The sequence below is a fragment of the Camarhynchus parvulus genome, chromosome Z (genome assembly GCF_901933205.1).
Source record: "Camarhynchus parvulus chromosome Z, STF_HiC, whole genome shotgun sequence".
NCBI classification, from domain to species: Eukaryota; Metazoa; Chordata; class Aves; order Passeriformes; family Thraupidae; genus Camarhynchus; species Camarhynchus parvulus.
The window spans coordinates 16807934-16833181 of NC_044601.1; the positions used below are offsets into that span (position 1 = coordinate 16807934).

Consider the following 25248-nt stretch of genomic DNA (forward strand, 5'->3'; position numbering starts at 1 on the left):
TTTATTCTCTTTAGCTTCCTGTTCCTGACTAGTTAGGAAGCTTAGACTTTCCTTGAGTGACGCACCTGAGAGGTAAGCTTTGTCAGCCTCCTGCAGGGCAATACATGTGCTGACTACAGTAGCTGTGACATAAATAGAATACATTTCACCTGTTTACTCAGTTATTACATCTGTATTTCAAAGCATCTAGGAATTATGAAAAGCCACAGGTACTTCAGGTTCTAGTCTCAGTTTTCAAGACGGCCTTTTGAGCTGGTTTTACAGAGTAATTTAAAACTGCTTGTGCCAACACTTAATAGCACTGACATGTAATAGCACTGACTTGGAAGTCTCAGCCTCTGGTTTGGTAGCTATTGCATGCCTTCAGTAGGTAGAAGTTTGCCTAATAAGATTAGCTAAACTACTGCACCTATTGTTGCTGAAACTGGTGATCTGACCATCTTATTTGATGTGAGGAGGTTAGTACTACATTATATGTAGGTATAGGAAACCTGTGAGATCACTGTCTTCAGTCCTTTTAAACAAAGACATTTTAAAAGCCCCATAGGAATTGAATTGGCAGGAAATAGCAACACTACTAGCATACTTTAGCTTGCCTGGGGTGGATGATGGGGTGGAAGTTTCTCTGCCCTCCCTTCCTCAGCAAGGAGTAGGCTGTGTGAGAAGTATTGTTAGGTTGCTCTATGGTTGAGCGCTGTTTAAGTCCTTCATTATGCTAGGACTTGCCTCAAGAGGAATAATAGCTGAGTGTTTCAGAGATAAGAAGTACTTCAAAAAATCATGTGACACCACTAACTGCCAGCAAATATGTTTAGTGAACAGTAGTGAAAAGAAAGACAGTGAGCTTGAGAGCATAAGGTGGAGGCATGTGTAATGTGTCAAGTGCCCATACTGGTTTCTCACGTCCCATTCTCTGAACAGCTGGAACAATCACAATTCAGCTTCTGCTTCTTGGGTACACTAACAGGCAGCCAGTTCTGCCTGAAGCCTGCAAGGCTGTAAATAATAGTCAAGTAGCAGAAGGTGAGTCATAGCTGGGGAATCAAGCTGCTTTGCTCCTACCAGGAATTTGTTGCAGACACAACAGCAAAGTTTGCATGAGTAGCTGTAATACTGGACATGGAACTGGCTGCAGAACAAGCCAGTATCTTAGGTGCATTTCTTCTAGAAAATCTGGAGGTAAAAGGATTTGCTGTTAATAAGGGAGATAAAGGATTTTTGTCTGTTTATGCACAAGTTAGCAATTACACAATCCGCTAATAATCTCCTTCATGCAGGGTATGGTAGGGAGGCTGCTGAATGCTTTATGTATTTATTGTCTAGAAATAGATTAGGTATAGAAGCTAAAGGCGGTTTCAGATGCACTGGCTCAAGTGTTTTCTGAAAAGATGTTTCAAGACAATCTAAGACTATCTGTATTTGTAATTATAGATACTGAAATCCCTGAAAGCCTTCTGTTTTAACAAATTATCAAAAGTGAGTTGTCTTCTTAATCTCAATATAGTGATTCTGCCTAAAATCTTCTTGTAGCAAATGATATGTCTTACCAGTGCAGTGTGTCATGACAGCCTACACTTGGGAGCCAAAACTAACCTCAGTGTGAGTTCCTCTTCATCTCTTCAGTTTCTGATAGTTACTTCTTTTTAAAAGATCTGGGACATTCTAATATTTTCTTTCAAAAGACAGTGAAACTGATCTCAGTTCTGTCTCTAAGACTACAAAGGAGAACCTAACAGCCAAGTTGCTTGACCTGGGATGGTCATGTTTGGATACTTGAAGCAATTTCTGATGGGAATGAACTCTTCTCACCTGTCTCAGTAGGGAAAAATAAATTAAGATGGAAGACTATAAGATAGATAATTAACACACAGTTAAAGCAAGGTATCAGTTGCTAGCTGTGTGCTTTGATTACTTGAGGTGGACATCCAGAGGCCTAAAATGGAAAGGAATGTACCTACTGCTGTAGTTGAAACCAGGTTAAATTGCAGAAGTCTCTGTAATAGAGGTGCATTCTTCAAATGCTCGAACTTTAGTGATTACTCACTGCCACTTTGCATGTATTTGGTTGAACTATGGTTCTTTAGTATTCCTTTCCCTCTTTTTTTTTCTTTAAACTTTTTTCTTTTCCTCCTACATATGGTGCTGAGGTAGTGACTTCCTAGAGTCCCAGCTAAAGTTTACAAAGCAAAGGAAGAGAGTTTCTTCCTCCCTGAAGACTAATGCACAAGGCATTATACTTCTGAAGAAGTCTAATGATAGTGTACCTTATGCCGGTTTAACTAGAATGACTGACTAATTTGAATGCTAAACATAATCAGGTAAGTCTTAAATTGTAAGAACCAAATACAGTGGTCAAAGTGTAGCTCTGTTGCAGCTAAGTTGTTCTGGCTGTATTTTCTAGGAGATAAAGTCTTCGTGTACAACCCACATGAGCTCGGGTATGGTGGGAAAGCAATATATATAGTTTGGGTTTTTTTTTCTTTAACTATTTTTGGCACAGATTTTAGATGACAAACTCTTTGCAGGGGAGAATCCTGATTTCTGAATTGGGTGAAAGTGGCTGTCATTGCTAGCATAACTGTAAGCAGGTTGTCTAGATGGACTGGTTCACAAGAATGAAATACAAAGCACAATTTAAAAACTTATAATAACCTTGAAGTCCATACTGTCTGGACAGAACAAAAGCAGATGTAGTGGTAGAGCTGAAATTAACCATGCATCAGCTTAAAAAGTTATCTTCCATCCAAAGTGGTACTCTATAGTCTGTAATCCAAGTGTAACAGGAGGGACTGTATAACTAGCAGTCTGGAGATAGTCTGGGTTTACATGTCAAACTGAACTGCAGAGATGAACTGATGGACTCAAAATAGTAAGATGTAAAAGTGAATGTATCATCAGGCTTTTGTCACTTAAAGAAACATACTCAGGAAAGTCAGCTGTGATGGATGACCAGGTGTGCTCACACTTCAGGAAAGATCCAGCCATTTGCTGTGTCAAGCCCCTGGTTTGGTTTTGCTCAGTGTTCTCATTAAGGCTCTCAGCCTTTTACAGGAGGGCCCTGTTCAAAACCTCTAAATTGTTAATAGAGGGTTTGTGGGGAGTAAGTAGAATTGTCCAATTTTCTGAGTTCCCTGAGGCTGGGCAGCCTTGCTTCAGCTCTGGGTGGTGGCGGGGTTGGGGGGGGGTGTGTGCTTCTGTTATAAATATCATGCAGCTCTTCTGGCATCTCTTCAGAGCTGGATCTCGAACATGGATAGCAGTAGGGAGAACAATCTAAGCTATGCTACAAGTATTTAGTGTGAGTACTGTTTGACTTCCCTGGTGTGACTCTCAGCTGAAGCCTCTCAGTAGAATGGCTAGCTTTAAGCCAGACCAGCTTAAGGATAATTTTGAGCACAGATTGGATCCCATCTGATGCATGGTTCCTGTTCACAAACACAATGTTTCAGTTCCTGTTAAGACTGGAATTTGATTGCTTTGTTTGTTTCCAAATTTCCAAAACAAAAGCAAGTTTTTGGTCTTTTGAATCTTGTGCTGTTTTTTTATCTCTGACAGCCTCTTCCTGAAAAATTTGTGGTGAAGGGTGTTGTTGATCGCTTTTCGGAAGAGTTTGTGGAGACAAGGAGGAAAGCATTAGACAAGTTCTTGAAGAGAATAACTGATCACCCAGTGTTGTCTTTTAATGAGCACTTCAACGTCTTTCTCACAGCTAAGGTAAGCCAGTAACTTTCAAATACAGTTGTTGACCTTTGCAATCCCTTCTGAAATGAGGGTAAAAAGGCATGAACAAAACTACATGAGCAGATCAGAGCTTCCTCTTCCTCCAGAGGCTTGTTGGGCGCTCTGACTATTGTGTGTGACAGACCCTTGTGTGTGCCAACAGTATGGGTTCCCTGTGCTTGAAGGGAAGAGGAATCCCCTCTGCAGATTGATAAATTGAATTCTCCAGACCTTTTTGTTTTGTAGCATGTAATCCTATTATGCAAGAGAGAATAAAAATTCAGAAAACTGTAGACTTTAAAATCCTCTTTGGGGGAGGAGGGAAGGGGGAGAGGAAGAAAAGTCTCCCTTGCACAAAAGCTTGTGAATTTCTTGACTTTTTATCTTGTCTGTTCGTTTTATACTGCTTGCACTTGATGCCCTCAAAACTAAGAATGGAGGCCTCATTCTTACTTGTTCTCAGCCAACAATTTCATGCATCTCTTCTGCATGACTCATGCAGGAATAGTGCAATTTTCTTTGGCTTTCTTTAGAACTGTATTTCAAATAAGACTAGGAGGACTTGCAGCTATGCTTGGGTTTTACCCAGATAGGTGAGAAGTGCTGCAAAGGTACGCCTTTCCAAAGTGACATTACTCTAGCTCACTTAAAGGTGATGTTTGAGCTCACTTCAGGTTCATGCTTTGCTTGCTGTTAATAATCAATTTCCAGTGTTTTTATTTCCCCTCCATGGTGAAATTAACCACTGAAACAAGCCAGAAATGCAGAATTTGTTTAGCACGTTAAATGTCTGACAGCTCCTTCCTCTTTTGATCTGTCCAAGCACAATGCAGCTTTCTTAGCTGCTTTATTTGTCTTCTGCCATCCCTGTGAAATGAATGTCAAGAGCTTCATCCTCTGGTTTAGGAAGAGTTTGTCTTGAGATTACAGAGCATCCTGGGGAAAGGATGCCTATTCTGCTGACTGGCTCTAATGTTTGAACCTGGTCTAGTAGAGCAGTGAGGTGTCAGTTCAGTGTGCTAGGATTTCAGAATTTAGTTACTACAGGAAGTTGTAAGATCACCTCCTGGTTGAAGAAGAGAGACCAGCGTTTCTTCATATTCCCTCTTTGGACCTGTAACATACCAGAATGCTTGAGAGAGTGAGTGAATAATTTTGAGTTCAAAGATTTTTCTGATGCCTGCTTGCAGTTCATACTGAGGACATGTGGAAAGAAAAAATCAAATTGCCTTTAAATGCAAACATAATTGAAAATTACAGTAGCTGCTAAGATGTCAGGTTTTCTTAATCAGGCTTACATTTGACTTACATTAAGTACTGGGAAGGAATACCATAGTACATGTTTTGAAGATGGCTATTGTTTATTTGTTTTTTGTTTTTTTTTTAAGAACATTTAAGTTTTAGTCTCGTCTGTAGTAATACGTCTGAATTCTTGATCTCTACAGCCTACTTGGTTTGAACACATCTCTTCCTCAGGCTCTATAGGATAACCAAACAATAGCTCCTGAGCCTGTTTTGAGATGTTGAATACTGACCTCTGCTGGAAGAAGTAAAATGAAACATTGTCAGCATTTTGACTAACTAAAACCATTTTTTTCTGGCGTACTGTTAAGGTGAAATCCCATGAAAATTATAGACTAGCAGTCTTGTAAGCATAGATAATCTGAAAGTTGGTTTATGTAAATGTGTAAAGGAGTGAGAAGGAGGTTTACACTTTCTGTGCAGCAAGATGGATGCATCTGACCCAGCCTGAGCAACAGTCTCTCTTGCAGAGAAGTTTTGCTGGTGTCCTCATGCTGCATTTTTTCTGCTTGCAGTCTTCACCTGCCTCCTGTTTGACCACAGAACTGGAGTGAGGAGGCTACTTACCAAATAGGTGGGCAGTGTGTAGCTCTGCAGTAGGTCAGTAGAGCCAGCGGGTGCATCTGTTTAATACTGGTATTGTAGTGGTATTGACTTAGAAGTATGTGTTGATGAATGATGTGAAATGTTTTGGTGGAACCAGAGCTGTTAATAAGCTTGCTTCTCTGGGAGATACAGGAAAATGGGAAAGTATGGCCATATGCAAAGTTGGCCTACTTACTTATTTCTAATATACTTCATACTATTCTCCTGGATAATTTATCTCCGTGGAGCCTTGAAGCTGTGCTCAGCTGTACAGCTTGTAGAAAGCCTTTGTTCAAGGCTGTGTGTCACATGTAATCTGTGGCTTTCACAAGATTTGATCTTGACTGGAAAGTATCCTTCACTGTATTAATATTTAAACATATAAGTGAGTATTCCTAAACATATTCTTTTTTGTTTCTTTTTTGTTGTTTGTTTGTTTGTTTGTTTGTTTTAATTCCTAGGATCTTAATGCCTACAAAAAGCAAGGAATGGCTTTGCTGTCAAAGATGGGGGAGTCTGTCAAATACGTTACAGGAGGCTACAAATTAAGAAGTCGGCCCCTGGAGTTTGCAGCCATTGGGGATTATCTGGACACATTCTCTCTAAAGCTTGGTACCATTGATAGAATAGCACAACGGATCATCAAGGAACAGTTGGGTAAGGACACAGAGTGTTCCATCATAATATTCCAGTCTGAACATTCTGTGTCTTATTCTGGTTGATAGAATGATCATGACAATTTGTGTTGATGATTCTGGCCTGTAATAAGTCACACACAGGGCAAAATCTAATGCCTGTTCCAGATTTTAGAAAGGCCCAAAACCTAGCACAGTGTCTGATATTAGCTCAATTTAAATCTTGTTTTAAAGTTGAACTTTTTATACCAACCTACTGTCTTACTGGAGTAATTTTTTGAAAGATTTCTGGAGTAATTTTTTGAAAATTTTTTGAAAGATTACAGGTGGAATAACCTGTAGATTCCACCTGGAGGAGTACAAATGGAATTCCTAGGCAAAGACAAGCTTTACAAGTCTGTCTTAGTAGAGATCGGTTTTACGTATGTTTAAAAAACTGACCTTGGCTACTGCACAGGTGCAAGAGTCTTTGTATTGGAAGTCTGTAGGAATGGTTAAGTTAAGAAAGAGACAACTTGAACCTGTCACCTGTGCAGCCGCAGAGTTCTGTTAAGTCTATTAAGAAGCTAATGTAACACAAGCCTTGACTCCCTGTGGGGATTAATGTTATTCAAAATTAGTGCGTGATTTCACCTATTTTGTGTTTGCTCATCTTTGTGCCTTGCTCTTACTCTGTTAATCTATTTTTTCATCTGCCTCTTGTAGAATACTTGGTGGAACTACGAGAATATGGACCTGTTTATTCAACCTGGGGAGGGCTGGAGGTTGAGCTATCAGAACCACTGGAAGGAGTGTCTGCCTGTATTGGGAATTGCTGCACAGCTCTTGAAGAACTCAGTGAGGACATGACAGAAGACTTCCTGCCTGTGCTTAGGGAATATATATTGTATGCTGAGTCCATGAAGGTAAAGAGAGCCCTGTGGCAGAAAGCAATGTCGTGTTTGCCTGGAATTAGTGAGTTCATTCTTTTTGAACAGTGAGAAATGGTGGTTGTGGGAAAAGTGGGGAAGTAATTAATACATTAAGTAGGAGGATATTTTCATAGTCAAAACAGGGTACTGCATGAATAGCATTATCTGTCTGCTCTGCTCTTCAGTGAAGCTAGGGGTCAGTATTGTAGGGTGTACACAACATGTACAACCTACAATAACCAGTGAGTTGCCCCTTCATTGGTTTGGCAGGTGGTACTCTGTAGGAGACATCCTGTGGCTGCCTAGAATCTTTCTTTGAATTGAAGCCTGTTGTGCTTCAGCTCTTCAGTACTTTGCTACAGGGTCACTGTGGGGTCCAACAGGAATTACAGCATTAGCACTTTCTATCATTCATATGAAGCAGAGTTGTGTGCTTTGTTTTAGAACTATGTGTCCAAATGACAGACATTCCTTCCTCTGTCATCCCCATATCCTAGTATCCTAGGTTCTGCATACGAAGTAACAGCTTAAAGATGGTATTCTGTGACTCATAATTTTTAAGAACTTGATGTTTTACCGCTTATGCAGACATAATAAAAGCTAGCTAAATATGGGTTTTATTCTCCTGAAGTTACGGAGCATTGTTAATCAATCACATCTAATGGGGAAAAGAATTACTAAAAAATTATATCAGCGACTTTAGTTTGTCCATCAGAGCATTTCACAACTTGCCTGTGGCACAGTATGTGTGCCATATATATATATATATATATATGTGGCACAGTATTTGTGCCACATATATATATATATAGCAGTCCCACTATGGAGTACTAGCAGACAAGTTCCTTCTGAAGACTTACCACTTGAAACAACTGTTACCAGGCTGTGACATACACTCCTTTACAGATCTAATGGCCCACCATAAACTTACAGTCTGAACATGGTAGCCCTTCTCTGTCTTAATCTTAGTGTCATCCTATGCTTCTCAAACTGAGAATTTAAACACTTTCTTGTAGATGTCTTTTCCTAGCTTCAGGAGTTGTACATCTGTGTGGTTAAAGTATTCTTGCAGGTGACTTTGCACTAATTCCCTAGGTATATTCTTTGCTTTTGTCACCATGGATTTGACCCCAGCATGAATAAGTTGTATTTTTTTATGTGTCTATTAACACTAAAGTATTGCTTGAACAGAGTGAGCTGTAGGAAGCCTTGTCTTGGGATGTTTGGACTGTAGGAATTGGAGGTGGATGGAGTGTGCTTGCAAATAAACAGAGTGTGAGCTAGTGATTAAATACTTTAACTCAGAGCATCTGGCTTTTGATGCTAAAAATGCCTACCAAAGATGGCATCTGAAGGGGCAAGCTGAATTGTGAGAGGTGCTCTTCAAAAATACAGCAGGGGAAATTTTTTTAAGCTGAAAGCCAGGGTTTCTTCAGCTGAAGAGATACTTTAGGCAGATAATCACCACTCACCACAGGCAGAGCGACATTACAGACTTGCACCTAGGCTTCCTTTTGGCCTTTTACAGCCCTTTTAGAATGGCACTGTCTCCAAGCCAACAGTTACTTTACTGTCTAAAATACTTGTTCAGCTAAAGAAACACTTGCTTTTTAGCTTGAACTGTTTAGACTGTTGACTTGACTTTCTAGTGCTCTAAAGAATTATGAGCACTGTTTAATGTCTGGCTTGGGCATCTTATTAGCTTTACTCAGTCTAAAAATTTGGAAATCAAGAACAAAAACTATTGTTAGCCAAGACAAATGGTTTGTATTTTCCTTTCCTCTCAAATAGCAAAACTGAACTCTCTCAGGTTCTACAAAGTGCAGTTTTCTTCTGTTAGAAAGCATCAGCCTGTTTCTGTTTCTGAAGTGAGCAGCTACTGAGCTGTCCTTGCAGAATCTGTAACACTAAGTAAGTAACCAAGGTTAGTAAGGAAGTGCACCCTTGGAGTGCAGGAGACTTTCTGTTGAAAGGGTCATCCTCTTCACTAGCAGTGCATTCCTCTTCATCAGCTGCTGTGAGGACTGCTTGTGAGATGAAAGTCTATTTCATTCTTTCAGAGCATATATTTTGCACAGGGTACTTGATGGAAAGTACCTCTTCAGGTACTAGGAGTTCAGTGCAACCTTGGTTGGCTTTCTTCAGGAGCACTGTTGTACCTAAGGGGAAGAGCCTGAGGGAACTGCACCCCACTAGTTCTGCTTGAATAGAATATTAGCTGTTTTGAGGGAAGCCTAGCTTCTGGATTTGTTTGAAAGATTTGCAGAACAGGGCAGAAGCTGGTGTTGTGTCCTTGAGTTAAAATTTGTGCTGGAAGTGTCTAGAAGAGACCCTTTCCAAATTACTTGTCTTGCTCAGCATTGGTCAGGCCACAACTGTGTTCAGTTTTTATCCCTGCTGCACACAAAAAGATGTGGATAAGCTGAAGAGGGTCTGGAAGAGGACCACAAAGATGGTCAGGGGACTGAGAAGCCTGCTGTATGAGGAAAGGCTGAGAGAGCTGGGTATGTTGAGCCTTGAGGAAGAAGGCTTAGGGAAAATCTTATCACCATCTACCAGTATTTAAGGATTGAGTACAAATATGATTAACGCTCCCTTTTCACAAGGAGACCCATGGAAAAATGGGAACAATCAGTGCAAATTACTCTAGGGGACATCTTCATTGAACACAGGAGAATTTTCACAATGGGAACAATCATCCTTTGGAATAATGTCTCCAGGGAAGTGGTGGATTCCCCTGCACTGGACGCATTTAAGATCCAGCTGGACAGGGTGCTGATCCATCTTGTCTAGACTGTGCTTTTGCCAAGAAGGGTAGGATGAGATACTCCCTTGAGGTTCCTTCCAGCCTGTGTGAATTCTAGGGTTTCTATTACATGGCAAGGTGATGTCTCAGTTCCTGGTGCAGCGAGGCCCTTGTCAGCAAACGTGGTACCACATTTGCTGATGTACATTCGTGTTGCCCTGGGAGGCATGTGGAGAGGACAAAATCTCCTATGCATGATTCAGTGCAGATATTAGGATGTTATATGACTTCTGTTTGCTCAACATTGCTAGAAAGGTTTATCATGTGATGTCATCCACCGGGGTGTTCTTGGACATTACTTTTAAGGCATGTTTAAAGCAAGCACCACACTACTAGGTAACAGTGTCTTTAAGGGCATGGAGTAACTAGAGATCCTCTTGTGATGTTTAGTCACAGTAGGAAGCTATGGAGTGTGCAAACAGGATTGAAATTTAAATTTGAGGTAAGAGGCTGATGGCAAGCTCCCGGAGCTCTGTGTGGGCCAAGGTGGAATGTTGCAACTAAATGCAAAATGGTGAAGGAGCTGCTGAAACTAGGCTAAGTCTTTCATGCTCAGACACCACTATTTTAGTTCTGACCTGAAATAACTGAAGTGTGTTGATTGAGGTTTTTCAGTTTTGAGTTTGGTTTCTTCCAACTTTTTTTTTTAAAAACTTTTTTTCCCTCCGAGTGAGGCCTTAGCGAGTATTGCATGGTCTGTGGTAATTTTGAGGAGACTTGATGCAGAGCTTTTCATAATTGCTGCTAAAGCATCAAGCCATCAATCTAGAGCAGAGGAGATTGCTTGGAGGTGCCAGAGGAAAATGTGGGACAAGTGAAAGGGAGGGCAATATTTTTTTCATTACCTACAGGTCAGCCATTACTGGATACTTACATTACTGAAAACTGTATTCACAAGCTCATTGCTAGCGGTCCCCAGTAGGTGGAGTTGAGTGCTTAAGAGGAATTAAGACACCTGTTCTTTGACTCCAATTTGCCAAAAACTGTTAATCATTGGCTACTCCTGGTATATATTCAGCTTCCTGCAGTAGCTCCCGGCTTCTAAAGGCAAAATGCAATTTCTGGAGGCAGTTGTTTTTCACATAAGAAATTTCAGTTGGTTCAGGTTCAAGAGGCAATACAAAGTAGAAATATCTATTAAATCTCTTAAACTTTTGTTGCATTGGTAACCCCAATCACTTAAAGGCCATCCCACACAGTTGCATAGATTCCAAAAAGAAGGAGCAGTGTTGTGGTTTTTCAACCAAACACAACCAGTGGTATGATTCTGCATCCTTTTTGGAACAAAATGGAGAATTAAGCTCTTGAAGCTGAATTCTTCAGGTTTGCCCTCATTTTATTGACTAATCTAATAGTAGCTTTGTGGATGGAGTGCCATTCCCATTTATCGTGGATTGAACATCTCTACTGTACAGCAACTGCATTGGTGACCTTCTCTTGTTAAGAGGAGGAGGGGGATGATGGTGATTAGTAGATACAGGATTTGTATGTCCTTAGTTGCTCTTAATTAGATCTAGACTGGCTGTTAGAGGAGCTACTCTTTTAAAAACATGTTTCTGTAGGCAGCAGTGCACATGACTAGTCCTGTGTCACTAGCCTTGTCTGGACCTGTTGCAGTGGCTAGTTACCCCTTGGTGTCCTAATGGGACAATTCTCTCTGGGTGGCAGAAGGGAAGACTCAAAGCCAAGTTAGCTGCAAGAGAATTTCAGACTTACAGAGAGTGTTGGTTGACTTCCCTCTGAGCACTTTTAATAATAACTTTGCATCAACAGAGTAATTAAAAAATACGAGTTGTTTCTTTGTGAAACCTGAAGTGATAAGTTGCCTGCTCTTGCAGACACGAAACTGTTTATTTTTTAGAAAGACTAATTCCTGTGGTTCTTTTCAAACTGCAAGACTGTAGAATAAACTTAGTGAAGTTCTTTGTGGATATAGTACAAGCTAAGGTAGCATCTTTGGCTCTCTATTTTGAAAATACTCTGTCAATAAAATGTTTACTGCTTGAGAAGCCCCCTCAGGCAATTCAGTGCTTTTCATGTAAATTTCCTTTTCATAATTTTCTTTTTTTGTTAAGGAAACCAACAACTAACCCTCCCCACCCCCAACCCCCCTGACTGATCTAAAATAAAGTCTTACTTTTGCTCTAACACCAGAATGTGACAGCTTGCTTTAAAGGATTCTGAAGAGTCTTTGCAAGTGAAAAGGGATCTGTAATACCTTCTGTGGTGGTCTTCCTGTCTCTTAGCCAATGCTGTTGTCTGTCTGCTGCTTGAGGACATCTGAAACTTTACATTAGTCTTTGTCAGCTTTGATGTTTTTGTTTGTATCCTTTTCATGGTAGTAATAGGTCAACTGATTAATTAAATTTTCTTGCTCAGGATTATATTAGTGGTTTCATGATTGCTTCTATATTGCATGCCTCCAGCTTGTCCAAATGTTGAATTTTATCTGCCCCTGCCAGCTGATGGAAAGCAAGTGCTGTTCATTATTAAAAGCTACTCCCTGAAATGCTGTAAAATAGGAGAAAGTATATCTGGAAGTCTGACTTTGGGCTTACTTGGCACTGAAGATGTATCACTTTAGAGTTTCTTGTGGACTGGGGGAAGGAACAAGAGGATCCCTTCACAGCTCTCTTTTCTCTTGCTCATAGAATGTTTTGAAGAAAAGGGACCAAGTTCAAGCGGAGTATGAAGCAAAACTGGAAGCAGTAGCCTTGAAAAGAGAAGACCGTCCAAAGGTTAGCACTTAAAATTGCTCTACAAAAACAGTTTGCACTTAACTACTTCCTGAAAAGAATGGAGAAGCAGAACTTGCCTTTTTCCTGGATCTAGGGGCTTCTTTGCAGTTTAAGCAGTTTCTGGCAGAACAGAAATTTGTTGTTGGCAAGCTGGTGTGAAAGAAAGACGTAAGTATAAATATATGTAACTTGTCTAACAACTTCTGAACTACTGATCTCTCACAGTTCAGGGCAGGATGACTCTGTAACACTTCAACAACAGCCAGCAGTCAGTTGGACTGTTCAGTGACAGGTTAACAAAGCAGTGGTAGAACAGTCCCTGGTGACTCAGCAGAATGCCAGCTAGCTGAGTTAAAGTCCTGTCCCTGGCACTGTGTAGCTGTATTGTTGCAGAACCCTGGTTTTGGCTGTGGAAAACTCCTTATTTTGCCCTTTCTGCTAGGGAGCTCTACCTGTGTGATGCTGAACAGAGATGGCACATGTCACTGGATGACAGGTTTTGGCTGGGTACCATGCAAAAGCAAAGCTGTGAACTGACATGCTTATGCTGCCACCCGCTTCTGCATGAAACACAGTGCAAGAGCCTTTTCTTAAATCCCTGCATCTCTTACTGATGATGGCAATAGGGTTGTTCCTTTCCTCTCCTTGGAGGTTTTTGGTTTCCCTTATATTTGTGTTAATAATTAATGGATGACTTTCCAGTATTATGACTACTATACAGTAACATTCACTCTACAGTAGGTTCACATAATATTTTGAATCTAAGAAGCTGAAGAGGATGAGAGCACAGAAATGCTAAAGTGTTTTCTGATCTTTGGCTATAATAATAGTGGTGTACTAGGTGTTTTGTGGTGCTCTTATATTTGGGTCTGCTGCCTGTCCCTCTGCTGGCTGGTGTGGTATACACTCTACCTCCTCAGTGCGTCTTTGTATAAACAGGTGCTAGCAGTTGTATCTAGGATGGAGGGAACTAAATCTAGCATATCCAGCAAGCTGGTTCTTAGGCATTTCACTGTACCAAGATCTTGATGCAGTGGAATTGATGAAATTTGCTAATCTTGCACATGTAAAAAGTCGTTTGGATCTCAGGCCTCAGAGAGATTGTTTTGAATAACTTTTGGAATACTTTTTTGAATACTTACATCTCCTCTTCAGAGTGTCAGAATATTTTTTGGCAACTCTTTTACCTTTTTGTAACTTAAGTAGTTTGTGTCATTTACAAGATAAAAATGAACAAACTGTGTAGAACTCCTTGTATGTTCACAAAATACTATCTCTGGGGTTTTCAGAACCTTTCCAGCTGGAGGATGTGTCATTACCTGTGAGAGCTGACAGCTCAGAGCTGTGCCTAGAAGCATATCTTACATTCATCAAGGTCTCCTGGCTATGACTTGCTGGAAACTAAAAGCAGACAGAGAGTCATGTTGTGGAATAGTGTTTGTCTTCCTTGGCATATTTGCCGATTTGGTCGAAATGATGTAAAAAGATCCCGAACAAAACCTTGCGAGAGCAAGGGCCCTTGTTTAGATCTTGAAAGATAAGCCTATCAGTACTTAAAAATCTCTCACTGGGGGGCATACTGGGCCTCCTGTGCACATACCCAGCCTGGCATCATGGAACTCACTGCCATTAGATTGTTCTGGCAGTGAGATCAGCCTAGAGCTCAGAGGCTTGTGAGTGCAGAAGGCTTGTAGTGCTACTGTGGCTCTCTGTCAGCAAGTACTGCTCAGAATGCTGAAGCTTACACCAAAAGCCACCACAGTGGCTTGCACCATAGTGTGAGTGGTGTTTACCAGTGGCATCATGGTGTTTGTGTGGTGTCTGCAGCCCTTCAGTTTCTAGCGTGCAGTGGTGAAATACCTCTCACCCATCTGACCCATGCTGGAGCTGATTTTGCAGTAATCTAACCAGCACAATGAAGGATGGGTGTGGTTTTGTTTTGGTGAGATGAAGTTTGCCTCAGATGATCTGTTTTATTCTGTCTACCTCAAGGCTTTGAAGTGTGGTGATCTATGGGAACAGTAAATATGGCATGCAGAACTTGAAGTAGAAGGTAGGGGGAAAAAGGCCTTGCAACAGATAACTGTTTGCCAAGAGCTAGGAAGGTAGAAATATCTTACGCAACGATTAGTTGTCTAATTAATGCTGGATTTGTTCTACTTTTGGACCATTTGTTCTTTGGTAATGATGATATATATAGAAGAGTTTTAAAGTGGACACGCTGTTTGTAATTGACCACACCAAATTACAGGTATTAGGCAAGCTTAGATTTTAAGAGAACAGAATCATTTTGAAGAGGATTAGATGCAAATGCAGAACTTTTTATCACATATGTACAACTTTATGCTCAGTTCTTGCCTGCATATACCTCTCTCATCAGTTGAAATAGAGTACTAAAATAGTCCTGGGCCCTTTAAGAGTGTGTTGGATTTTCAACAAGTTGTCACTTTGGTTTTGTGGCTTGAGGGGTTTTTGAGCTATTAAGTAGTTGAGGGTAGGTATCAGTAAAGAAGTAGCATTTCCCCTGAGTCCAGTCGACTGTCTTCCTGGTTCTTACTTGTTAGCTAATATTTACTGTCTCCATTGGTAAAAACAGATAAAAGTATCAGCTTTGATGCTTCAACTTGGGCTAAATTTGATGATAAACATATAATATGTCTTTGCATTTGAGTTTTCACTGATATAAAGTGCTTAAAAGCTGTTAATTAACTTAAAATTTTGTCATAACTACTGAGTTGCAATTTATGTACTGGGAAGCTGCAGTGTGTAAGATAAGGCATTTACACGCCCAGATAGGACTGCTGCATGTGCAGACACTACTTTCATGATGTTTCTGGAGACTTAGTTGGAGTTAGTAGTTGTTGTTCCTTAATGAGAGCACACATGACACATCTGCTGACCACTGGGTTATCCCTGTAACTCTAAACTCATACAGCCCCCTCAGCCTGACCACCCAGAGACTTGCTGTGAGAAAGAACAGATTTCTGCATATCTTCATTGTGGTTTCAGATCCTGGCAGAAGAAGCAGGGAGCTGGTGAGTGCTTAGAAGCTAAGTTAGTTAGATTGGGAAATCTTATGTGGTTTTGCTTCCAGACTTCATAAATATTTCTCTTGATAGCCTAGCTTTTCCGATTAAGACAGCAGAGTACTTATGATGCAAGGCATACATGCCTTGAGGGGAGCATCCCCTAAGTCTTCCAGTCACCGGCTTGGTTGTTCTTGTCTGCAGCCTGTGAGGAATCTTCATCTGGAGTTGTACCAGAGTGAATTCTGTAGCCATAGGTATAGTGCTCAGACATGGCAGGGAGAAAAAGTATCTGCTGAACCTCCAAGCTGCCTGTAGTGTAAATTCAGTTGTGTGAATAAAGGAGAACTCAAATCCCATGAGTGTAAAGAGCTCCTGCATGTCAGACAGGTTGGTTTATTGAAGAACAGATGTAAACCTTCTCTGAGTAATAAAGTGATCAACCCTAATCTATGTCCTGGAGCAGAAACACAGTCAGTGTGTTTCTGCCTAAATTGAGTACCTTGCCAAATTGCAAGATAGTAGCCCACCTCAAACTTCATGTAGGTATCTATGAAAAGCTTCTTATGTAGTCTGTTCATCCTCTTCCTTCTTTCACATCACTCAGAAAGGGAGTTTACTACAAGTATCAAGTATGAGGGGAGCTACCACAAAGTTCTTCAAATGTTCTTCATTCTGTATTTTGTGTTTGTGCAAGTCACAGCTTCCAGAGCAGAAGTTCACTTCTCACTTTGGTACCAGGATTCAGGAGTTTCTTCTTCTGAGCTCATGGGCTTAGTCTGCATGTCTTTACAGGATTCCTGTCTTTATGGACCATGCATCAATGAGAAGGAAAAAAAAGGTGTTTGTCTTTCCTGCTTAAGGAAACACTAGTAAATTATTCCTGTATTTGCCTGGTGATATACATTATATTAGTTAAAACAAAGCAAAGAACACCAGCTTAGTTGGTCTAAAGTGTGTGTACCTCGGGCGAGTGACTACTGTCAAAAATTCATTTGAATCTCTACTACAGCTTGCAGCAGGCTGTCCTTCAAGATGTCGTTTGTTGCTTTTGCATGGCTGTGTGTCCATTGTTGAGCCTAAAAGTCCATGATCCCATCCCATGTTGATGATCACGAGTGCTTTGCAGTAAAATTTTCTTCAGGAAGCCTGGAATGTTAAAAGTGGAAGCTAGAAACTAAGGACTTAGAAATTTTATTCTGCAGCTGTCAATACCGAGGTGTCTTACCCACCTTTTTTGATAAACCTGAATGTTGTGGTTATATACACACTGGTGTAAATTGAGACATTCTTACTGCAGCAGTAAATGGGAAGCAGAAAAGCTTGCTGTGGAGCCAAGCTGCTTAGTTTGAGCACTAGGAAGTGAACCTCAGTACCAGTACTTATGCCAAATGATTTTCCTGTGCCTTTCGCAGGTGCTTCCTCCACGCCTCTATATCAGGCATGGAGATGGACAAGCAGAAGCACTCACCACCTCAATCAGCAACAAACAAATTAAGCAATCTCATGTCTTCTTTAGTTCAGAACCATGGCTTTTTCCCTGCAGCCATAACTCAGTTGATTCAGGATAACTACTGCTTTGTGAATTTACCTTTTCTTCTGTAGTTCTGCTCAGTAAGCTTTGAGTTAATTCAGCAATTTAGCACTCTTACTGACAGTTTTAATTTTCATTTATTTTGCTGCAGGTACCCGCAGATGTTGAGAAATGTCAAGACCGAGTAGAATGTTTCAATGCTGACCTGAAAGCAGATATGGAGAGATGGCAGAACAACAAAAGACAAGACTTTAGGCAGCTACTCATGGGGATGGCAGATAAAAACATCCAGTACTACGAGAAGGTATGTGTCACTGTTGGAGCTCTGGCCAGAATAAGAGTAGTTTATTTTCCTCTGAAATGGTGATAATTCTTCAGGAAATCTTCACACTGTCTTGAAGACAAGAATATTAGACATCTGAAGCTGCTCTTTGTCAGAGATGGAAGTTGTGGTCAAGTAAACTCTGTAAGACTAGTGGTCTTTTGCAAGTCAGCACTCTAACAGCGTTTTATCATGCGTGTTTTTCTGTTTTGCACTTTTGAATCGAACAAATTACTGAGCAGCAGCAGTAGTGATTAAAAAAACCCCAGAATTGCACATACTAGTAATACTACCAGAGTAGAAAAATCCCTTGATTCTGCCTTTTCTGAACAAAACTACATGAGTTAATGCACGGCCACAGACTCATATATAGATTACATCTGCTATGTATAAGTTATTCTAATTCCTGTCCCTTTGTGCATCATTCTGTCCCTTGTATATTAGTCCTGAAAACATCTAGCCTCTGCCCTTTTTCAGTTGGTGCATTTGTACCTGAGGTTTAGTGTTAGATTTTTTTATTTTTAATTAAAAGGACGTTGACATTTAACTGCACATGCTTCCAATCTAATTTTCCTTTGTGCTAGAACAGTGCAGCCCAATGCAGTGGTTGATACCATAGATCACAGAATGGTTTGGAAGGGACCTTAGAGGTCATGTAAGTGTCAACCTCCTGCTAGAGGTAGGGATGCCTTTCACTACAGTAGGTGATTCAGAGCCTCATCCAGTATGAACCAAAAACACTTCCAGAGATGGGGCATCCACAGCTTCTCAGGGCAAGGTGTTCCAGTGTTTTGTTATCCTAAAAGTAAAGAATTTCTTCCTAATTGTCTAATCTAAACCTGCCCTCTTCCAGTATAAAGCATTGTCCCTTTTCCTATCACCACAAGCCCTTGTAAAAAGTCCTCCTCCAACTGTCTCATAAGCCCCCTTTAGATGTATTAAATATTTACAAAATATTAAACACTGCTAGAGCTACTAGGCTTATACATTGCCTAGTAAACTATACTTAATCTTGTCTGTTCATGTTTACACATCTGCTTTACAAGCTTCTTCCTGTGCTAGGTTACCTCTCCATGTAATATTAGTATGCAGTACCTTTTCGCCTTCCAATCATGGTTCATAACTGCTCACACAGAACTTCCTTCACCCTGGTCTCTCAGTTCTAAAGCTGCTGTGGAGGGAACTGGACTCAAGTAGTGCCTCTGCAATTGACAATTGGATCTGTACGTTAGTTTTGCTTTTAGCAAGGAGGGTTTTTTGGTAAGAAAGTGTCCAGTCACTTCAAGGTACACAAATAGAAGTACTCTATTCATCTGCAGTACAGTCAGCAAAGTTAGAAGGAGGATGTCTGTCAGCAATGACTTGTGGATATAAGAGCTGCTGATGAGTTTGCCCTTTTTCAGTATTTAATAATTTGGATTCCACAGTCTGCTTTGCCCAGTTTGACTTCTGGGCTCTATGTGGTTGAAATACAGTAACAACACGCAGTACAAGGATTGTAGTAAGTGTATGTGTCTGGGGAAACAACTCCAAAGCCTGGAGTGGCTTTATAATAATGCAGATGCTACACTTACAGTTCACATACTATACCAGGCACTACTAGTTTGTCCTGTAGTGGAGTTGAGTCCCAGAGCCATACTGGAATACGCTGTGTCTCAGAATTAACTTCCCTAAATGCATGTTTTCTTTCAAATAAGTTTGCTGGAGGTAGTCTGTAATAGCTGCCATTGTGTCCAAATCAGCCTTCACCCACAGTCACGCCACAAAGATGTACATTTCTACTCAAAACAGTTCATCTGCCTAGCTGAAAGCTATGGTATTCTTCAGCTAGAAAAATCTAGGTTAGTATTTGGAAATCCAGGATGTTCTGATGATTTTTAATGGCTTGGGCCAGCTGATGACTTTGGAAAACTTGAATTTGTTGAATTTGTTCGGAAGGTGCAGCTATTCTAATGCTTCCTTGCTGTTTGACATTCTGGGGTTTTTTCCCCCTTCTATAATAATCTGTAAAGACCCACATAACTTTTCTTCAACTTGCATGCTGTTGGTCTAGAAGGGTTGGTCAGAAGTTACATAAACTGACATAAATTAAATTTTGTAAATCTTTCTTTCTTCAGTGCCTTACGGCGTGGGAGTCAATTATACCACTATTGCAAGACAAGCCAGAGACCAAATAAGAAGTACCTTCATGGACAGTCTAGCACTTCTGTGCTCAGTACCACTAGTCATACTGGAACTGTATGGAGGACTCTTTTTGTTAAGTTAACTGAAATGACAGCTGCACTTAGTTTTTCAGAGTATCTGTTCCAGCCTATTTGAATTTTTTTCCCTCAATTTTTGTGTTTAAACTGGGGTATGTTTCATCTTTTTCAGTTATCTTGAATGGTTCCTTCTTTATTCTATGGAGTGATTGGGGTTCACAGAGAAAGTGCATGGGGATCTTGATAAAATTTACCTCTCTAGTCTGGAAGGAACTGATGAGTGGAACACTAAAAAGATGAAAATAAAACTCTACTGCAAGGTGCCAAATGACATCTTTATTACCATTCTGTTTTGTTTGCTTGAAAAAAAAATTATTCCTATGATACAGTACTCCCTAACCAATCTTTAGCCTTTTTTTTTTTTCTTTGAATGGACAAAGAAAAGCTGGGAAAGAGCATTTTCTGTTTTGCTACCACCTGTGTGCTCCCTCTGGATGAAATGGTCTCTAAATGGTCTCTGTAGACTTTTCTGTCCAGGAGTCAGGCTGGTTCTAGACAGACCACACCAACACCAGCTGCAGATGGCTGGTGATGGAAGCATGAACTGTGGTTTTTGTGAGTGTGGCATGCTGTTGGTTCATTCTGAGTATCTTTGTTTACCTTGGTGATTATGAAGTAATGTCAGTTGACTGAAGTGTACTTGTGACTGACTTGGGGATCAAAACCAGCCTAGCTGTGGGAATGAGTTGAACTGCTGCCTTTCAGGGGTTGTGGGCGTGGCGGAGTAAGTATGGGTCTTTAATTTTCCAAAGCTAGCTCTGGAAGTTGCATGGTGGAGATCTCTTACACCATGCTTTATATATGGGTTTTGCTAGAGCCACTTAAGGCTTGGTCACCTAAGATGCCTGCTGTAGTAAAAGTAGAACTCTTTTCTCTCTCCACGCTTTCTTTGCAGCAGCCAAAAGCCAAAAGGTGTCAAATGCTTCCTTCCACCAAGCATCAGAGTGTGTGAAACTTGCCTTAAATGGGTTGGTGGGGGACGGATGGGTACCCTATTAGGTTCATACCCGTCTCTGCTGAACCACATGGCAAGTTTTTTAGGGCTACTTTTGTTACAGATCTATTTTCGTAGTAGTTTCTGTTGGCCTTTAGAATTGCAGCTGCTTCTGCAAGTCCCTTTTCTGTCCTTGCTCTTGCAAGTAAATGCCTGCTTGGTCTTAATGGCCTAGGCCTTAGGAATGCTGCCTTGATTTAACCATCCTAGTGAGGGGGGTTGGGACTCATATGAGTGTAATACTGGGATTTAGGGCAATAAATAACTCTGTGCTTACTGCTAAATTGGAGTGATTACTTGTTCTCTGGCAACGTTCTTGCAAAGAATGTGAGCAGTGATTGATTTTGTGCAACTTCTCTGTTCTCCTGTAACAAGGTACCCAGGTACTCGTCTGATTTGGAATTTATTCCTTCATAAACACCAACTGAGCAGGCAGCCACCCTTCTCAGCCTGGTGGCTTGATGGAACTCTCAAGATGAGTTATTGTAGCACTGTGGTAGCTGTCAGGCTAATGAGATGGTGCTCTCTGCATGAAAAAGTAAAATGTACGACATTTTAAGAAATTTTGCTTTTTGGCTCAGCCTTCATTGACAACTCTGTGGTACTAAACAAACTATGTTTCTTGTTTTAAGATCAGTTTGTCAATATGCACTTTTTGGTGTAAATGAGAACTCTGGTTTAAGTTACTGTTAGGTTCAGAATCACAGACTCCTCTTGTTCAGGGGAAGCACTTAAGGGGATCATCTTGAAGCAATCTAGAATAAGCACTTGCATACTATCCAACAGTCTGTCCTTCAGGGTTACAGTCTTCTCCATTCTCCACGAAGAAAGATCAACATGCTTTTTGAATTAGTTCAAAAAGAATGTTGAATAAATGGAATTTTGTAATTGACTCTACAACATCACTGAGACTCAAGCAAAATATATCTTGAACTAATATTTAGTCAGTCTTCCCACCATCTTAGTAAAATAAACAGCACAAGATGAGTAGAAAGAATGGTGATTTCTTTCCTACAGGTGGTTTCATCTGGTGCCTTACAACACTAAGGGAGTCTTCCTGCTTTGCTTTATGTCAAACTGAAATGGGTGTTGGTTTTGGAGAGTTCAGCAATTAACGTCGCAGCTGTTCAGGAGACGACGTGGACAGTGGAGAGTACCAAGTGAAGCTCAAATGAGCATGTAACTTGAGGCTGGAGCTGCTGAAGATCTAGCTACCTTACGTGATCTGGACCGAAACCTCTTAAGCTCTTACAAGGGCAGTAAAACTTGGCATTCAAAGGAAGAATCCTCTGCAAGAACTGCTGCAGTGTAATAAGGGTGTGCATAGGTGGGTCTCAGTTCCTACAGACTGTGGATTGGTCTATTCTTATGAAGAGTTGTTGTAAAGCACAAGGTGACTGAGGGAGAGGCTGTGGGTGAGGTGTGGGGAGGATCCTGATTGTGATGTTTGGGGCAGCAATGCCAGTCAGGAAAGGTACAAAAGTTGCAGGAAATTCCTGTAAGATGCAGAGTGACACTTGCATCACATAACTGTTGTTAGAAGGAGGTTGAGTCCTGAACTGACAGTGAAACTCATAACATGTAATCCCGTAGTCCTTATAGAATGAAAGTCTTTACTTTGAATGCTCTACACTTCCCTGGGAGAAACAGAAGGTGTTGGTTGCCAGTTGGTAAAGGGAAGCAGGAATAGTGCAGGAGCTTCATCTTTGAGTAACTTGTTGAATGTTAAGTCACTGAAGATGACTCTCTGCATGTGCACCAAAATTACACCAAAAGTAGTTGGTGCCCTTTTTATGAGCCTGTTTAAAATGTGGTTCTTTCAGCAGTCCTTAAATCAGCCCAGTTTTCCTCATAATCCATAACCGGGGCAAGGCCCTCACAGGGGATGCATAATTCACTGCTGCCCAGTTACTTCTGTATAGTTTCTGTGGTGTTTGTTTCTTCTGTTAAGAGGCACCAGCACAATAAAGCAGGCACTGAGCTCGTTTCTGTGCTCAGTAATGAACCATACATTGTTCATGTATACCTGTATCAGGATCTAAATCTTGCAATAAACATAGATGTTAAAACATTGTGGCTTTTTGAGGTATACATTGAAAAATGAAAAGGTAATATGTGTAGCCCTAAAGACACAAATAGTTTTGGTGTGAGTTATATTAAAGAATAAAGTATGGATTCTTCACTGAAATCTACTTGGATTTTTGCTGCACTAAAACTTATGTTGAGGATGAAGTAGTGAAATAACTGATAGAAACAAAGCAGGAGTGGCAGAGACAGTTCTGTGGAGGCACTGTGCAGCAGCCTCAAAGCAGTGGCTCTGCATAGCCTGTTCATGAAACGTTTCTTCAGGTGTCAGTCCTGCAGATGCAAGGGTACAAAAGAATTCTTTCCCAGGTAGCAGGGACTGTTCATTACTTTAACAGGAGCCATGCTTTTGTTAAAACTTGCACAATTTAACTGGATATCATCATAATTATTCTGGCAGACTGTTGAAAATCCTTGTCCTGATTATCACTGTACAAAATTGTATCGACTAATTAGCTCATTAGATGTTCTGTCATCTTGAATTCTGAAGGTAGAACATTCTTTCCTTGGGTGTATTAAACTTTTACTACAACAACACATAGGGAAAATCAGGACTTTTTTTGAAAGACAGGCAAGTTGCTACTACTTGTTGGTTTTTTTTTCCTCTTGTGAAGTAAAAAAGGGGATCACAGGAATAAACTTGCCTTTTGGCAGACTGAATGTGGCATTTAAATCTTTTTGCGAGTGCTGTTGAACCAATTTACAAATGAAAATGGCAGTGCTTATTTCTCTGCTTAGCACTTGAAAGTCTTGCTGAAGTATCTGACTTGTAGAAGTACTTAGTAATGAACTGGACAAGTTTTAAGGTTTCATGCCTAAAGCACAGTAAATTTGCAGAAAATAATGAGCTTTCCAAAGAGGCATAAGTAGATCACCCTTATGTAAATGGCATGCTAAGACAAGGCTAGTCACTGTCCTAGACTACTTTGAAGGTCTTGGTATTCTATGCTTTGAAGCAAAACCATTTCCTTAACCCTGGTGCTGGGATATGTATCCATACCTTCAGATCAAGCTGCAGCGTTGTGGCCAGTGCAACATTCACACTGTGCAAGGAGACAGGTTGCTGAGGGCCAGTCTTACAATAAGAGCCAAAGGGCTTTTGTACAGAACACAAAAATAAAAAAGCACCATCCTTATTCTCGTTTCTCTGTGCCTGTATCCCTCTGTCCCTCCCTAAAGTCCTGGAGAGTTGTGAAGGCAAGCTGGCTGTGAGCTTCACACACTGTGTTGAAGGTTTCAGTGATGGGGACCAAACGGTGCTGGTTCCTTGTCCAGACTCTTCTGCTTTCACTCTGTAAACCTACTCACCAGAACTAGAGTCACTGTTCATACTATTAAAATACAGAATGAAAGCTGTGAAAATACTTGTCTCTGTGTGAGTTAGCTAGTAAACAATGTAAAAATGGGAAGGAGGCTTTTGTTTCCTGTACTTGGTCAAATCTGGCAACTATGCTCTTGTTCAGACTCACAGGCTAGGAAATGTTGTCTTGCCTTCTGGTGCTGGCATGTTTCTATACCCTTTAATATATCTCTTTAAATATACTTTGTGCATTGTTTACTGTGGAGATAGTATTGATGGAGAAAAATGCTTTGAGGTAAAACTGTTTGTAATTCTCTATTACTGTGTACATTTTTTTAAAATGCACCATTTGCTTACCTCAATTAATTTAATGGAATGGACCAATAAATGTATTAAAAGATGACTCCTTTACTTAGAATAAAGTTTCATTTTTTTGCGGTCTTCACTGGTGAAATGATGCATGTGCTTATTTTGTTAAGTAGCTCACTATCTTACTACAGAAATACCCTTCCCCTAAAATCTTCTTCCACAGTTGATCTAAATAGAAATCATCTGACCTGTTGTTGCATTACTTCTGGTACTGAAAGTGAAGGAGCTGAGGAAAGATTGGAGGGGGAAGATGGATGGGGGGGACAGGGTGACAGCAACTTCCTCAGAGGAAGGGATTGTATAATGATGAACCAACTTCTGCTTGCTATACCCCTGGCTTGAACTGAAACTGCCATTTGCCTCCAGATTATTTCAGTTATTTAAGGCCTTTTAACTTCCCTTTACTTAGTCCAGGACCTTGGAAGCTGCTTAAACCTTTTAGTTCAATTAGCATGTAAGCAGACACGTCCTTGTGAGACATGCCACACTTTTGACTCATGTTTGGATTTATGTGACATCATCTCATGCTAGTTGCTGTGCTGTATGAGGTTCCTCTCCAACCCAGATAAAAGCTAGTAACACAGTAACTATTACACGGTATCAGTGTCCCTACAACGGTAACTATTACATGATATCAGTGTCCCTACAACTCCATAAATC

At 40.6% G+C, this 25248-nt stretch overlaps 1 protein-coding gene across 1 annotated transcript in view; it reads left to right on the plus strand.

Moving 5' to 3' along the window:
- SNX30 (sorting nexin family member 30) overlaps positions 1 to 24645 on the plus strand; it is a 49648-nt gene extending 25003 nt beyond the window's left edge. Inside the window, exons 4-9 of the mRNA XM_030968695.1 lie at positions 3556 to 3714; positions 6069 to 6264; positions 6948 to 7147; positions 12611 to 12697; positions 17409 to 17561; positions 19697 to 24645. Of these exons, the coding sequence (XP_030824555.1) occupies positions 3556 to 3714; positions 6069 to 6264; positions 6948 to 7147; positions 12611 to 12697; positions 17409 to 17561; positions 19697 to 19756 (855 nt within the window). The 3' untranslated portion in view covers positions 19757 to 24645. The remainder of the gene's footprint in view (positions 1 to 3555; positions 3715 to 6068; positions 6265 to 6947; positions 7148 to 12610; positions 12698 to 17408; positions 17562 to 19696) is intronic.
- The last annotated feature ends 603 nt before the right edge of the window (positions 24646 to 25248 follow it).